The sequence below is a fragment of the Schistocerca americana genome, chromosome X (assembly GCF_021461395.2).
Source record: "Schistocerca americana isolate TAMUIC-IGC-003095 chromosome X, iqSchAmer2.1, whole genome shotgun sequence".
In the NCBI taxonomy this organism is placed as follows: Eukaryota; Metazoa; Arthropoda; class Insecta; order Orthoptera; family Acrididae; genus Schistocerca; species Schistocerca americana.
This window is the reverse complement of record NC_060130.1, coordinates 816,123,229-816,141,329: the sequence shown is the minus strand read 5'-3', so window position 1 is coordinate 816,141,329 and position 18,101 is coordinate 816,123,229. Positions and strand designations below refer to the sequence as shown.

The 18,101-nt window shown below is 39.3% G+C and overlaps 1 protein-coding gene across 1 annotated transcript in view; it reads left to right on the top strand.

Moving 5' to 3' along the window:
• Nucleotides 1-18,101, top strand: part of LOC124556584 (O-glucosyltransferase rumi homolog) — a 139,182-nt gene that overhangs the window by 60,344 nt on the left and 60,737 nt on the right. The window contains exon 4 of the mRNA XM_047130553.1: nt 2,866-3,144. Coding sequence (XP_046986509.1) covers nt 2,866-3,144 — 279 coding nt within the window. The remainder of the gene's footprint in view (nt 1-2,865; nt 3,145-18,101) is intronic.

The window sequence follows — 18,101 nt, the reverse complement described above, 5'->3', positions numbered from 1 at the left end:
ACAAGGGTAAGAAGGATAAGCAGAAAGATAAACTACTTTCTAAGGTTTCAGATGTTCCACTCCCCAACCCTGGAGAGTTAGAGCCTATGCACACTGATGATGGATCACGCAGTCAGGTGGACCACAACCTGGTAGTGAAGTAATCACTCCCATCTCTTCCATTTGCCACTTTCTCAGACCTGACTCCAATGCTCCTTCAATGGAACTGTAATGGCTACTGTCACCATCTGATGCAACTCTGTTATTTATCAGATACTTACTCTGTATTGGCATAGCACTTTAGGAAACACGGTTTACGGCAGCCCAACTCCGTGCTCTGAACAACTGCGAACCATACTGTACCAATCCTGTTAATGTCGAGAGAGTATCTGGTGGGGTCTGTACTCTCATATGCTGTGATATTTTCAGTGAGTAGGTGCCCCCTTACCACTGCACTAGAGGCCGTGGCCATTAGTGTCTACTGTCAGTTGGGATGACAATATGTAATGTTTATTTACCCCCATATGGACCTTTCAATTATCATGAGCTGCTAGTGCATTACATGCTGTCTATTGGACTTATTTACAACCGTCTTGTGATACTTGGCTATTTTGTGGACATTAATTTGGACTTTATTCCTTTCAGTTTACGTTTGGGTTCCACACCAACGCATCTATTTCATTAATGCGATGCTGTCTTTATTCGAGTCGTGTTGTGACTTCTGTGTGGAAACCAAGAGCGCGGTTCGTAGTCGTGTACCTCTCATTCAATACACTGTCAGTGTTCTGTAGCACTAACATTTGAATTATTAAGTAAATCTCCAGAGTGCATTAATGGTCAAGAGGCCTTCAGAAGTCTTTATTTCTGTTTAGATCAAGAAGAGTCAGGCTCTGTTATATACTTTGATGTATTTGACCATAATTGGTGTTGAATAATACCTGTGTTGTTGAGGGAGCAGACTTAAAACATACAAAATGAGGTGTAGATGGAATCGTGCTTGCTCCTGTGTCGAGAAAGAGGTGTGTGATAAAATGCACGTCTCTTACTGCATGTGAGGCAAGTGTAGGTGCACAGCAACTGGGTACGGAAGAACTAAGTGCACCTTCAGATGTGGGAATCAGACTAGGAGGGGGTTGTGGGAGTGAATAAAGTTGAACAATTCAGAACTGCACTAAAATTACAGTATATCAACCCCTTCACTTTGCACAGTGGAGCACCTGCAAATACATATCTGCATGTGCAGTGAACTTGAATCTCCTAACAAAGTGAACTTGGTTGCCAGAAAATGAACTGATGCAGTAGTTTGCAGTGCAAAAGTGTGATGTAGAGGGTCTGTACAAGGCCTGTTCAGAAAACAACCTAACTTTTAGTATTCAGCTTATAGATGTTTAAACCATGTCTCCTTCAGAACACTCCTGTTTTCTATTCACACTCTTAGCCTAGTAGAATTTCTACTTTATCATGCACTCCTGGAAAGCTTACGCTGGACTGTCCTTCAGTGCCCATCACAGATGTTTCTTAATGTCATGAGTGGTGTCAAAACTGTATCTCTTCAGCACTGATTTTAATTTTTCAAACTGGAAAAAGTCACTTGGAGTGAGATTTAGTCAATTTGAGTGTATAGGGGAAGACAGTCATCTGATTTCTGATACTGAACTCACATGTAAACAAATCTGAGTGGGGAAGCACATTATGGTGAAGTAAATAAAATTGTTTTGCCAGAACTGTGGACTCTTTTTGCTAATTTTGTCGAGCAACCTTTTAAAAATGCTTACATAGTAATGATAGGTGACTGACTGGGGAAAAAAAATTGAAATGCATAATTCCATTAACCCCCCCCCCCCCCCCCCCAAAAAATAAGAAAACAGTAATAAACACTATAAGCATCACTCAGTCATTATATTTAGGCTGTTGCATTTTCTTTGATGTGGAGATCTTTCGCCAACCCGCACTGATGACTGAACTACTCTCTCGATGCTGTAGCAGCAACCCCACACTCTTCTCCTTTGATGACCCTATACAAAAATGTTTTACCATTGTCAGTCTGTTCGATGCATTCCTTGAAAGTATCACTCAATGTTTCTTCTGCTCTGCAGTCATCAACTGCGAACGTTCACTGCAACTCATTCACAGTTCACATTTTTTTACTTAAAATCCAATAACATGAACAGATTGAGATTTCAGGTTCTCTGACAGGTAGAAGATGGTATATGTTTGCCAGATCCTTGGTTTTGTGAATGCAAGTGGCACCAGTCTAAGTCTTGGCTTTCCTGGTTGAGGGTCATCTTTGAGTTATTATTTGAGAGAACCGTACTTAAAGATTGTGGTCAACCTAGATGATCATCACTGTAAGCTTACTTCAGAAGTTCAAATGTTACTGAAAATGTTTGCTTCACTTTTTCACAAAATTTCTTGTTGCATTGCTAGATTTGTAAATGAAACATTACAAGAATAACAACAAACACTCTACCATATTTTACTCAAATAGCAATAGTTTGTAAACTCAAATAGCAATAGAGACATCAACAGTGTGGTTTCTTGGGCTACTGCGATGGATGCTACCACCGGCAGATTTCTAGGACATGTAATTCCTCCACAAAAAAATTTTGGTATTTTCAACAAATCTTTTATGCTTATATAGTTACTAAAAACCATTGTCATTTTGATTTCATTGAATCATTTCGCAGTCCAGTAGCCAAATTTTGCTTATTTTCCACACATTAGTCATCAATGTGAAATTTCATTAGTGCCACTGATAATCTTATCAGTTAACTTGCCCCAAAATAAATATTTGTGCCAGTTTGAGTACAAAACTGTAGTTATTTGAAAGAAAATATCTTAGTTGGAAATAGATAACATAAACAGTCGCTTAAAACATGTTTGCAGACCAGCCAGTATTATGACATAATGTATCCTGCATGGGCGTTTTGGGAAGGTGGACCAGCAATACACTTGTATCCAAGAGGCCTAGGAAGATGGGATCTTCATCGGGAATCTTTGGTGAAAGCTGCTGCTAAATGGCCTTGGGAAAAGAAGAAACCAATTGGCTTCTTTCGTGGTTCACGAACTAGCCACGAAAGAGATGAGTTAATTATGTTATCACGTGAACGTCCTGATTTAGTAGATGCACAGTATACAAAAAATCAAGCTTGGAAGTCAGAAGCTGTAAGTATTTTTCTTTATTTCTAACATATAATTTGTGTTTTCAGTATCTTGCACATGTTTCCTTTGGCTCCATTGTAAGAGTGTAGCGGCAGGAAAGTTATGTTGGGTTGCATATAATAATCTTTCCTCAGCGCTAAAAATGTCTGAAACACATTTGATTAAAACATTTCAGAAATGTGAACCATAACAAAAAAGTCAGACAACAGAAAAAGCATATTTTATTTACCCATTATTAGATTACAAAAGGAAACAAACATTACAAGAATTTTATGTTCCATTGAGCCTGCAGCGTAATACATCAGTGTAAGACATAATGAGCATTCATTTTCATTATCATAAGAATTGGACAGAGCATTGTCAGCCATTTTAATGATGAGTAAAACAAGAAAATTTTTCAAGACGAAGAATCAAACATTGATTTTCTGCTTGTTATGAGCTAGCACATTAGTCATTAGGCTAGACTGAATCAAGTGCTCATTGTCACTGAGTGTTCCCTCTTAGGTAAATTAGCACAGAACAAGAATTTTGTGAACTAATAACTTCAGTCTTGGGTTATCAGACAGGTTGTAAACCACAGTTCCTTGCAGTAGGCTACTCCCACATAAGGTAGCTTCTGCAGATATTAGACGAGGATATTTCTGAGTGACAGCAAGGTTTGAGCTCAAATTCCATGTATAAATTTTACCAGAGTTGTTAGTCACTCTGTACGAGATTTAGTAGTGTAATTATGAAAAGGTGAAAGAAGTTCTGCTACAAGAATGTTTTTTTGAAGGGTTGACATTTGATTTCTTGATTTTTTTTCCTTCGGGTCTTCTGAATTTTCTGACCCAGAGCTCCTCTTTAAAGGAATGAATTAACTTTTGCATGATTACCAGAATAAAGACCTTTTTTTTTAAGGGGAGGGGGCTCAAAAACAAGATTTGCAGTAGTATTTCATTTGTTTATTAACTTTTGGAGGGGGGGGGGGGAAGTTGCTTATAATGACATCAAATTTGAACGGAATAATATTGAAGAGGGGCAAAACGTTATTTTGGGGGGGGGGGGGGGGGGGGGGACCGTAAATGCACTGTAAGCATCATAATGTGAATGGGTTCTGGCTACAAGTGACAGATGAATCGCAATACAGTGGCTAAGGTGTGAGTTGCACACTAAACCAAACGTATTGTACAGGTGTGCATGACTGCACAACTAAGGTACATGTTGGAGGGTACCCTGTACCACTATGTGTCATTTCCGTTCCTGGTCCACTCGCAAATAGAGCAAGGGAAAAACAACTGTCTATATGCCTTCATATGAGCCCCAATTGCTTGTATCGTACCATTGTGGTGCTTATGCACAGTGTATGTTGGCACCAGTAGAATCATTTGGCAGTCAGCTTCAAATGCCAGTTCTCTAAATTTTCTCAATAGTGTTTCTCGAAAAGAACGTCGCCTTTTCTCCAGGGATTCCTGTTTGAGTTCACATTCAGCAGCTGTCGGACTGTTAGGAAAGTCCATCTACTATAGCTAGTCCGCAGCTCGTGGTCGTGCGGTAGCGTTCTCGCTTCCCACGCCCGGGTTCCCGGGTTCGATTCCCGGCGGGGTCAGGGATTTTCTCTGCCTCGTGATGACTGGGTGTTGTGTGCTGTCCTTAGGTTAGTTAGTTCTAAGTTCTAGGGGACTGATGACCTAAGATGTTAAGTCCCATAGTGCTCAGAGCCATTTGAACCATTTTACTATAGCTAGGTCATACCGCATCGATGGGAAAAGTCAGCTTTTAATTGACCTGAGGCCAATGACCGCATAAAAGGCAACAGTTAAATCGGCTTTTAATTGTTGTGAGACTGGCACAAGAAATTAAGAAACAGCTTGTTCCACAACAGATCAGTGTGTCTCAGGGGTCATATTCAGAATGCACGGCACAATGCATGTCTTCATTTCAGCTATGTTTGTAATTGTAGCACTGGACATAGCATCTCCCAGATAATCCCACAGCCAGAAGTCACGCGGCTTAAGATCAGATGATGTGGAAGGCCAGGCTGTAAGGAAATGATGGCTGGTAATCCTAGTATTTCCAAAATGCCTCTGCAGTAGCTGCTTCACTGGCTGTGTAATGTGTGGTGGAGTGCCATCTTGCATAGAAATGAACCTATCCAGATATCCGTGCTGATGAAGGGTTGGAATGATGGTGTGGACACTCATAGTGTTTGCCAGTGACAGGGCAGGTAACAAAAACCACAGAGCCCACCTCCTCATAAAAATATGGCTCTATTATAAACGATACCATAAACCTGCACCGCGCAGTTCTCTTTGCAGAATGAAGCAGTATCGGTCGATGTGCCAGCAGTTTTTCCATTGCCCTTATTGTGTACTTCTGTGTATTGACATGTCCATGGAGATGGGAATGGGCTTTATATGTGAACAATAAATTCTAGAGCCAATGTTTGTCTTACTGTTAGGTCAGCACGAAGCAACTCTCAAACATGAGTAATTTTGTACGGCTAGCAATGCAGAATGTTTTGTAGAATTTTATGCACTGTGCTCACTGGCATGTCATAAGTTTGGGCGATTCCCTGTGCACTACACCTTTGCACACCACCATTCAACTCCTCCTGTAATGCCGTGGCACATCTTCTACTGATGTCAGATCAGTTGTTTCCCCCTCTTCCACGCTGCACTTCAAAACAACTTGTCTTTTCAAATTTTGTAATCATTTTCTCCAGACTCTTAGTATACATTGGACCAATGCCTTTTTTCATACCTTTGAGTGTCAGGAACTTGTGCAGAGCTATCAGTTCACACTCACAGTTCATGTAAAAGATCTATACCAGCAGCACACAATCCTGCATTGACACAGTCATGCCAAGCATCTCAGGCACAAACTGAGGAACAGTCAGTACTCTGCACCTTTTATTTTGCATATTCTGTCACTTAAGCACCACCTAGTAGTAAAATTTTCGTTTTTTTTTTCTTTTTTTTCCTGTAATATTTTCCCCTTCTTTGATAATATTCCGTTCAAATTTTATGTCAGTCTGAGCCGTGTTCATTTTTTGCAGTGTTTTGGAACTGGTATTTAAATTATAATCACCCTGTACAGTCATTACATTGAATTTCCCTGCATAATGTTATATTTATCATTCATAGCTACTATACTGTAACGTTACAGGTGGCAGTTTCACAGTAAAAACTAAAACTTGAAGTATTTACTGTGAAACTGCCACTGAAAACATTACAGTATAGTAGCTATGAATGATAAATATAACATTATGTAGGGAAATTCAATGTAATGGATGTACAGGGTGATTATAATTTAAATTCCAGTTCCAATACACTGTAAAAAATGAACACGGCTCAGACTGACATCAAATTTGAACGGAATATTATCAAACTCATGTAGAAAACAAAAGGATGGTGCCCCAAGAAGGCCTTCAACTTTAATTTGATAATCTGGGGCTTACTGACTAAATATTTCAGTCCTCCTGAAACCTTATTGAAGATGGGACCTGCAGGATAGTACACGCGATTCTGTACAGTGGCTAAGAAAAATTGGTTTTGTCTTGCGTTCCTTAAGTGGACACTATGGTTCCTTTTCAGTGAGTCTACAGTTTGTTTCTGTGAGCATGATGCAAACTTTTGAGAATGATGGAAAAGGGCAAATATATAAATTCAAGATAAGGCACCCTAGTCTGGAAATAAATAGTCAAAAGTTGTGGTTCTATGGGGTTGTGGAATAAGCAGAGGCACTTTACTTGTATTTATGAACAAATAGAAGGGTTGGGAAGTTGACATGTTGTATTGGGTCAAGTGCCTGTATAGAAGAGTTCAAACTCTCACTGTGTGTCTCAGAGTGTTCAAAGTGTTCAGTGAATTGGAGGAAGTGGTACCACAGTATAATGACAAAAAATGACAACCAACTGTATAGACTTCTAACTTGTATAAAATGGCAGTGCTTGCTTGAATGGTAGAACATTTGAATATAACACTCACTTCCCTGATCATTTGTCAGGAGATTGTCAAAAATATGTGAGTACATTACTGCTATTTTTAAAGAATTAACATGCTGTCAGAATGAAACATAGTTGTGCACTTTTAATAATTTTATCATACACAAAGCATCTAATCTTGACTGTTGTGATGAAGTTCTGTCAAAACTGAAATCTAACAGATGTTTTTACTTAAGTTGGTCCAACAGTCCCTGTTAAAATATTCGTCTGTATAGTATAAGAAGCTGCCTATCAAAATGTTTTTCAAACTCTGTTTAAACTGTGCTTTATCTTGAGTGATTTGTTTGTTCAGATAATTTCTTTAGTTCATTTACTTAAATTTTTGTTGGAAATCTAGTTTTGTAGCAGTGACAGACGCATTACAGCTTAACACTTTCACATACAGATGTTTTTACATCATTCCAAAGAGTCTTAACTGCAAAACTAAACCAGTTTCAATTGGTAAGGCAGCAGTTTACAGTGAAGGTGCAATCTTGTCCGTCTAGATGTATTTATCTTATGGCACGTATTAGATAATATGGTTACTTGGTAAAGACAATTTTGTATTGTTAAAGACAATATTTTCAACAAAATAAGCATTCAGCATGGGAAAGTTTTTGAAGAAATTAATATTGTTGGATTGTAAGTCATGATTTAGCACCATGTCACCATGTACAGTGCCATGAATGATAATTTGTAAATCTTTATATTCGGTTGCTGCATAAGTTTAGCTTTTTTGTTTAGCATGTTGGTATTCTGGTTGCCATGGATTTATTTATTGATTATCATTTTTTATTTGTAGTTCACTGTTATTATTTGAAGTGACATATTGTCATTTTGTCACTTGGAGATAGTAAGTGCTGTGGATGCTAGAAAATGTATTGGCAAGTGGAGAAATTGGAACATTTCTAACATATTCTTCTGTTTGAGTTCAATAGGAGGGTGACCATGCTTGCTCGTCATCAGTTGACTCATGAACAACACTGACCATTCCTGTCCTGTTGACTATTCCTGTCTTGTATCATTACTGGTGATGACAAGTGGTGTCTTTATGCTAACATAAGGAAAAGAAAGGAATGGTTCAGCTCAAACAAATCAGCAACTCCCCGTACAATGACCTGCTTGCATCCACATTTGCAATGTTATGCATCTGGCGGGACAGCGATGGTGTGGTGTACTGTGAATTGCTTCCTGAGGTGTAACCAACACTGCTGATGTTTATTGTCAACAAATGAGATGTCTTTCAGATGCAGTCCAAGAGCAGTGACCAGAAAGACTGCGTGAAGTGATGCTTCGCCATGATTATGACCACCTGCATCTGCTAGACAGACAAAAAACACCATACAAGAGTTAGGCGGGGAAGTTACTCTGCACTCGCCTTATTCACATGATTTTGTGCCCTCAGTTTTTTATACTTTCCATTCTCTATCAAACAGCCTTCAAGGCACTTCCTTTCCAGATGAAAATGGCTCGAGAAGTTCTTATCCTCAAAACCACGTGATTGCTACAGTCATGGAATTGAAATTTACCCCAGCATTGGCAGACTGTTGTAAATAGTGAAGGAGAATATATTATTGATGACTAAAGTCTCTCTTATGTGTATCTGTTGTGTTTATTAAACATATAGAAAAATGCTACAAACTTATGCACCAACCTAATATAAGTCCATTTGGTGTCCCTTCTCCATTTTATGTAACATATGAAGATCTGATTAAGTTTGTTTGTTAATTCTGTAATCTGGGCTGTTCCTTGGGCTCACAGTCAGGCAAATTGAACAACCTTCTTTATATTTCTGGTTGCGATCTTAACTTTGATACCTGAGGATTTATAATCATGTTATATTTCTTCTCACTAGCTGAGACGTGTACCATATTGACCCAATTATAAGACAAGGTTTTTTCCCAATTTGTCATTCCAAAACTACAGAGTCATATTCGCAGATTTAACTATTACTGCTGTGGTTAACATTTTTAATCTTGTTTAATAGAGTATACAGAGGTCATGTTACTTTTGAAGGTGAAGCTGTGGGTATTGAGCTCACATGCAGATTTATTTTGTTGAATTTGAAAGGATAGGGCTGGGCAATTGGTCTTGTAACAGGCTCAAGATTTCCCAGTATGCCAGAGCACTCAGTACAGTATCAATGTTGCTGGAACATTCACATGACATTTAACACACGCAGTCACACAGCACTAGTGCAAGGGATACTATGAACTAGTCACTACAACAATGTATTGCTCTGCTTAAAATTTGACTACATTGTGAAACACAGGAGGAAATAGCACCAAATTGTATGTTAGCAACTCTTGTTGTATTTTATCACGTTTGCAATAAAAGGTCTCATACATGTATGGATACCCTGTATAAACATAATGCTGCTTTTTAAGTAAATATAACATTCAAAAACAGAAATGTTGCCCTTCAAAAACGTTACTTGATTCTGAACCCTGATCAGTATTTTATTTGATTATGCGAGACTAGAATGATTCACTAAGTGAGTTGCAAATGACAAATTCAGTCGCTGTTCACATATCAGAATACTGGGTAAAAACATTACCAGCCTTTAATCAGCTTTAGAACATGATGCTGACATTCAGATGCAACAAGAAGGAAAATTTATCGAGAATGAAATGTCTAACATGCAAAATAGATCATGTTAAACTGACTGTAATTGTTGTCGCGAGAATAAATTGCAGCAGCTAGACCTGTCGTGCAGATAGTATCAACAGACGTGAGTAGATGGCGGGATGGGCACAATTTCAGGTATTGGACTGAATTGTGATTGCGATCTTTTATTTATGTTTTAGTTGCTGTGTTGTTATGTATGATTTGCAGTCCATGTTTCACAGTTGCTCAAGCAAAGCACTGCAAAAGAGTTTAAGGGAGAACAGTGATACCAGCTTGGCTGTGAGAACTAGATGAGTGCGGGGAGGAATGTAGTGAGTGATGTGTTGCCAACTATGGGAATCTATACAGCATACTTTGGGTTTTTAGGAACATCTATCATGTTTAAATTGCAGTTTGCCTCAATCCATTTGTAGTTGGAATTGAATTATCTGTAAAATTGGATGAATGCCCAACAACAGTTTTCATTTCTGCAGGAGATGGTAAAAGGATAGATTTGGGCCAGTGGCATACGTATGTGTTTCATGCTACAACATTGTCTACACTCACCATGATGTATGACGGGAACAAAAGGGGGCATGTCAGCTGCTGGTTATACAGGGTGTTACAAAAAGGTACGGACAAACTTTCAGGAAACATTCCTCACACACAAATAAAGAAAAGATGTTATGTGGACATGTGTCCGGAAACGCTTAATTTCCATGTTAGAGCTCATTTTATTTCGTCAGTATGTACTTACTTCCTCGATTCACCGCCAGTTGGCCCAATTGAAGGAAGGTAATGTTGACTTCGGTGCTTGTGTTGACATGCGACTCATTGCTCTACAGTACTAGCATCAAGCTCATCAGTACGTAGCATCAACAGGTTAGTGTTCATCACGAACGTGGTTATGCAGTCAGTGCAATGTTTACAAATGCGGAGTTGGCAGATGCCCATTTGATGTATGGATTAGATCGGGGCTATAGCCGTGGCGCGGTACGTTTGTATAGATACAGATTTCCAGAACGAAGGTGTCCCGACAGGAAGACGTTCGAAGCAATTGATCGGTGTCTTAGGGAGCACGGAACATTCCAGCCTATGACTCGCAACTGGGGAAGACCTAGAACGACGAGGACACCTGCAATGGACGAGGCAATTCTTCGCGCGGTTGACGATAACCCTAATGTCAGCGTCAGAGAAGTTGCTGCTGTACAAGGTAACATTGACCACGTCACTGTATGGAGAGTGCTACGGGAGAACCAGTTGTTTCCGTACCATGTACAGTGTGTGCAGGCACTATCAGCAGCTGATTGGCCTCCACGGGTACACTTCTGTGAATCGTTCATCCAACAATGTGTCAATCCTCATTTCAGTGCAAATGTTCTCTTTACGGATGAGGCTTCATTCCAACGTGATCAAATTGTAAATTTTCACAATCAACATGTGTGGGCTGACGAGAATCTGCATGTCATCAACACAGATTTTCTGTGAACGTTTGGGCAGGCATTGTTGGTGATGTCTTGATTGGGCCCCATGTTCTTCCACCTATGCTCAATGGAGCACGTTATCATGATTTCATACGGGATACTCTACCTGTGCTGCTAGAACATGTGCCTTTACAAGTACGACAGAACATGTGGTTCATGCACGATGGAGCTCCTGCACATTTCAGTCGAAGTGTTCATACGCTTCTCAACAACAGATTCGGTGACCAATGGATTAGTAGAGGCGGACCAATTCCATGGCCTCCACGCTCTCCTGATCTCAACCCTCTTGACTTTTATTTATGGGGGCATTTGAAAGCTCTTGTCTACGCAATCCCGGTACCAAATGTAGAGACTCTTCGTGCTCGTGTTGTGGATGGCTGTGATACAATACGCCATTCTCCAGGACTGCATCAGCGCATCAGGGATTCCATGCGACGGAGGGTGGATGCATGTATCCTCGCTAATGGAGGACATTTAGAACATTTCCTGTAACAAAGTGTTTGAAGTCACGCTGGTACGGTCTGTTGCTGTGTGTTTCCATTCCATGATTAATGTGATTTGAAGAGAATGAATAAAATTAGCTCTAACATGGAAAGTAAGCATTTCCGGACGCATGTCCACATAACATATTTTCTTTCTTTGTGTGTGACGAATGTTTCCTGAAAGTTTGGCCGTACCTTTTTGTAACACCCTGTACACAGCCAATGAGAGAGTGACGGGTAGATGATACTTTCGGAAGCAAGAGACAGTATAACATTATCTTTCCAGAACAGAAGTAAAATCCAATATGTATTTGGATCAAAAAATCTGTTATCAGGTCCCACCATAACCACAACCTCAGAAATGACAACATATTCGGATGAAACTGCCAAATATTTATGACAACAAAGATTTAAATTTAACAGCTGTACTACGAGGGGTGATGATTAAAAATAGTGATACCTCAGATGACAGGATTAATAAGTGAACATATAGAAAAGAAAATGGTTTGCCAATTAATGTAAACCATTTCTTTTCATTTATTTTATTTCTCCTTATATTATCAGAATGTAGACAAGTCAATAAATGACATTAATTTAGAATAGACATAATGTTAACTTTTTAGGCAGATGCCTTATGCCATTGAAACAGTTTTAATTTTGATAGGTCAGAAAATGTTAAAAATAAATTTTTCACAAGAAGCCTCTTGAAGAAAAGGGGTCTTCTTATAATCACGGTCATCTTATACTAGAGTAAATGTGGTACATTCACTAAAAACTATGCAGTAAAAAAACAGTGAGCAGCTAATAGAAGAAATTAAAAATATCAAGACCCCCATTGAGCCCAACTAGTATCATATGACATACACCTATACACAAACATGCCCATTACACAATCACTCAAAAGTCATCAGGTGAAACGTCATAAAACATAAACTATCATTGCCTGAAAGTGTTGAATTCATGGACGCTCTTGACCTAGTACTAAACTACAACTATTTTACATTTAATAATAAAATGTACATGCAACATAAAGGTGTGTGTGTGTGTGTGTGTGTGTGTGTGTGTGTGTGTGTGTGTGTGTGTGGGGTCGTGTGTGTGTGTGTGTGTGTGTGTGCGCGCGCGCGCTGAAGCAAAAGCTCTTGCAATAAAATCACACTCTATGGATAAAATTATTAACTATGTTGATAATACATTGCTCTGGGTAGATGGTACACAAATGATTTAACAACATTCTTGATATACCCAATAAACAGGACAGAAGTATGAAATTCACTTGTGAATGTGAAGCAATCGTAGCATCAGCTTCCTAGACTTAAACATCAGTAAAATAAAAATTTACACACCTTCTAATTCCACAGAAAAACATCAGATGACACCAACACACACAGTTCATCTTGCAACCTCACGACACATATACATGCTGCATACAGAGCACTAGTTAACAGAGCCAACAGGATACCATTTGATAAATATGTGAAGCTGAATGAACGTGGTACAATCAAATAAATAGCTGCAGCAAATGGATATGGTGAAACTCTTTTTGAGAACCTCTTATAGAAAAGAAGAAACAGTAATAAACCAACTGCTACACAGAAAAGTAGAAGAAACCGCTGCTTTCATACCATTCACAAGCAAAGCTCTGCTACAAAATAGCAAACGTTTTCAGACTGCTAAACTTAACATTGCCTTCACAACACAACACTGGGACACAACATAAACACACAAAAACAGGCACCTGTAAAATAATATATAAAACATGCAAAGCCCTCTATGTAGGCTAAACTGGGAGAGACTCCCAAACAAGATACAGTGAACAAATAAATGCTTACCATATAAACAGTTAAAATAAATCAGCAATAGCCACATACATTAACGACAGTGGCCTCCCATGATATTGTGAATGATATTCAAATTTTAGGTAAAAAGGAAAAGGGATACCAAATGGACTTATCAGAAATATTCATTCATGGTACTGCGGGAGTTGCTGCCGTCAGGGAGGAAACTTCACAGTACACCATGAAGTGTTGTGCTTTGGAGAGAACAGAGTTGATAGTTCAGATACTCTGTGGTTTAAATAAATTTCCTCATTTTTGTAGTAGTGATTTTTTTTTTTGGAGTTTGTTGGTTGAAAACTAACAAAAAAGTTTATTGAAGCGTTCTAGCTGGTGTGCATCATTTGATTAAATCTAAAGAACTGGAATTTCTATAAAGTGGTGACCATACAAGTGAGTAAAAACAGTAAAATGGACATGTAGAACCAATCAGTATCATCAGCTTGAGACATAACTGCAGGGCAGTTGAGAAAGGAGTCGACAGCCTTCTGGGACAATTTTCAGAGTCAAATCACAGACCCGCAATTTGCAGTGTCAGAGTGAGGGTGCCCGATGACCAGTCTGTGATCACCACACTTTGGCTTGCAATGCTGGCATTTGAACAGAATGAAGTAACAGACAAACACGTGAAATGGTGAATGCATTAGATGCCAGGGCGGCTACACACACACACACACACACACACACACACACTCTCTCTCTCTCTCTCTCTCTCTCTCTCTCTCTCTCTCTCTTCATACTCGAACCACCAGAAGAGCAGTATGCATGTTTGGGGCTCGGCACATTCAGCAAGTTTTGCATAACTGGCAAATGGGGGACAGGTCTCCCTCCAAGTATTGGTGGCACTTGCATGGCATTGTTGGAGATGTAGAATTACCAGATGGGATGCTGTGGCACATAAGGTTAGTATGGCTACTAGGCAGTAAAAACAGTAGTTGTCATTTGAGAAAACTATGGTTTTTACTGTGCTGATAGCATTAGTGGACACAGTTTGTGCAACATTAAATATCTCACATACAGCGAGTGTTGCATTAGTTGCTGATGAATTCAAAACATGAGAGGTGGCAGCTTTCCAGAGAGGGCAACAGTCGGGTGTAAGTAAGCAGCTGCATGAACTGCAGAGACAGGTGTCCTGTTTATTAGAGGACGATAAGAGCTCACCCAGGCAGTACATAAGGAGTGACAGTGGGATGAAATGGAGCAGTTTTCAGCAGCAGGTCTGTTGGTATCACAGGCAAAATGGCAACGGAGCTGTGAGATGCATGGCACCACGCACCTACCCAAATGGCATTGGCAGCCAGCAGTGGGCGCAGCAGGCTGCAAGACTTGACAGAAGCGCTTATAGCAAGGAAGTGAGTAACTTATCTCACTTACCTAGCCCGTCCCGAATGTAGTACATCAGAGACGTGAGGGCAACCACTACTGTCTCATAGATTGTGGGTTGGACCTTAGTGTACTGCCAGTAGGAAGCTACATAGCAAAGGACAGGTCCCCTCAAGTACACCTCATGGCAGCAAATAAGTTACCAGTAGCCACACAGGTTAAGTGTACAATAAAAGAATTCTGATTGGATTTTTATTATAGCAGAAGTATCGGATGCCATACTATGTGTTGATTTTCTGTACCACATAGAAGTGGAGGTCAATATTAGTGGCACACAGATTTGCAAAGGCAGTGAGGTGGTTATGAGCAGGGTGAAGCACCATGCAGGCTGCAAACCGTGCAAGTGAATTGGTACCTTCAGGGTGGAGCAGTGCCAAAGTGTCACGTGTACAACAAGTGTACACTACACAGTGCACCATATTCAAACAACACTGAGTCAGCCGCTGTCACAGGACCATGGAAGTTAACAACAGATTGTTTTGTAATAGTGAAGGCAGAGTTCAAAGACTTACTGCAAGTGGGCGTGTTACACAGGTCCGACAACCGGTGGACCTCACCATTGCATTTGGCGAAGAAAAAGTGCGGTATGTGGAGTACTAGTGGTGATTGTGGGGCACTTCAAACCAGTACAGTCCCAGATCGCTACCTGATGCCCAATATCAGGGATTCTACCAACTTAATGGCAGGGATGACAACATTTGGTGTAATTGACTGCAAAAAGGCAGACCATCAGATTTGGTTGCAAAAGATCACATACCAAAGACAGTGGTGATAAAACCTTTTAGTTTCTTTGAATACATGCAGATACCTTTTGACGTGAAGAATGCAGCGCAGATACAGCAGTGGTTTATCGAGATACTACGAGGATTACAGATGATATATTAGTATTCTTGAAGTTGGCACGATTGCATGAACACCACCTTAAGGCTGTAGTCAAGCACATAAATAAACATCGAGTTGTGATTAATGAGATAAAATTTATGCTCTGGTGGCACCAAGTAACATGTTTTGTCAGGATTATCTGTTCTGGAATAATGACTGCAGCATGCCAGGAAATGTTTTATACGTGCCGTTACACAGCTATGATCTATCTTATTCGCTGGGATATGTTTTCCACAGTTATCTGTGACTGAAAGAACTTCCTTTTTTGATATACAATAGTAAATTCGACCCCAGCTGATGTGTAATATACCAAGAAAATACTTATTGCAAACAATGTATTTTCCTCATCGAGGATTATAGTGGTAGGTGTAAGATTTTGATGTTCCACTGCCATCACTGTGATGGGATCGAATAGCTCTGTTTACTTTCACTGAACCCTAAAGATAAATGTTCTGTTTCAAATAATCCCCCAGTTTCCAAAATGAATAGCATACAATTTTACTTCGTTCATTAGGAAATTTCTCAGGACACCGTGTGGGGCAATGGCAATCACAATATTTTAGCAGGTTCCTTCCATTCTGACTGATACACTTCACCACTATTTTGCAAATGTTCTTAATATTCTTCTTTCGTTTATGTTTGTGCCTTCTCCACTTTCTTCCTCTTCCATCATTTTCAGTTAGCTTAGACTGTGAATATATGTTGGGATATTCTGCAACTGGTGAAGATGCTCCTTCAGATACCAAAACAAATAAAAACAAAGTAAGCTTGGTACAGAACTCAATACCTGACAGTAATGATATTTATCAAGTAATAAAATGCAATTATTGATTTATGAGAATGCAGTGGAAGCAGATTATTATGATCATGCACATACCATCAGTAGAATCATGAGCAAAATCTCTACTTCTTGCACTGCAAACTTTATGTTTACTGCTACTGAGTTTGAAAAGAGTATCTGTAAAAAATACAAATTGTGTAAGGTCAAGCCTCAGTTGTACAATCATTTTTTGAAGTGCTCTCCTAAACGACAACAACAAAATAAATAAGTGACAAGATACACTTTAAATCAGTTTGTTAGTGTATAAAGCATAACCTCAAAATGAACAAAGATGTGTTTTCATTCTATGAAGTAATATAACTAGTAATAATTTTGGTTGACTTACCTAGGACCGAAACAGATGATGTGTTAGACAGTGAATTAGGAACATAATCTTCCTTGGTAGACATGCTATTGAACACACAAAATGCACAAAAAGATTGGGCTTGGATCACTATGGCAATGAGAGTTTCTTATAGCCCGCTTCACATAGGATGGCGCTTCCATGCATAGAGGCAGAGCAATAGGAAGGCGTGGAGGGGATAAGGTTTGCGAATGCGTGGCAGTGGCAGAGAGCGGGCAAACAAAGTCCGTGTTGTCGAACTGTGTTGCTGCGGACAACAATCATGTTCATTTGCCTTTGGTACATCATATTATATGTTCAAATCTCTGAGGGAGTAATACATTGTAAAACTGATTTTAATCATTCGTCTACATGAGAGAAATCTTACTTGTGAGTCTTGAGGTTGTGTACACTGCTCCACAGCAATTTACTGTGTGATGTCAGAAGGCGAGAACAGATGATACAGCTTTGTGAAGATGTCAGGAACAATTTTTCTCAAAATGACAATTGTCTAATGACAAGATCATTGGAAATAGTTGCAATAATTGCCATTTATTGTGATTTGGACTGTATTATAATGGAAAATGTAATACATAGCAAAATAAACTTCAAACTCAAACCGAAATCATTATCTCTGTTTGACAACTGGTTCTGCCTCATATAATTTTTTAAATCTATGTAACACACATATGTAGGTGTGTTTCACTGCTGTTCAGTGTAAATCACTATGAATGAAAGAAAATTACTGGTAGCAAACACAAGTGGAAAAGACTATCTTAAAAATTGTCAGTATGTTATCATATTGTTCAGTGTCAACAGGCATTATAAGTTTAAACTAACTCATTCTACATTACAGTGGGAGAACGCATTTATGATCCATTGAACAAGCTAACAATTAACCATCTTCTGTGAATAGCTCGATGGAATGCTGACCGATAATGTCGAGAACCACCAATATTGCAACAGGTAACCCTCCCTTTCATTTTAAGGCATTTTCCAATTTGCGCCATGAAAATGATAGGGGTTTACGTGTCAAAATATGGGAGCTTTTGACGAATTTGTGCAGCCGCCTTCTCACAAGTAACACAACAGGCTGGGAAAAGCTTAACTTCCCCTTGTACAATGTGTTGAACATTATGGTCTGAATGCTTCTCAGGCTACAT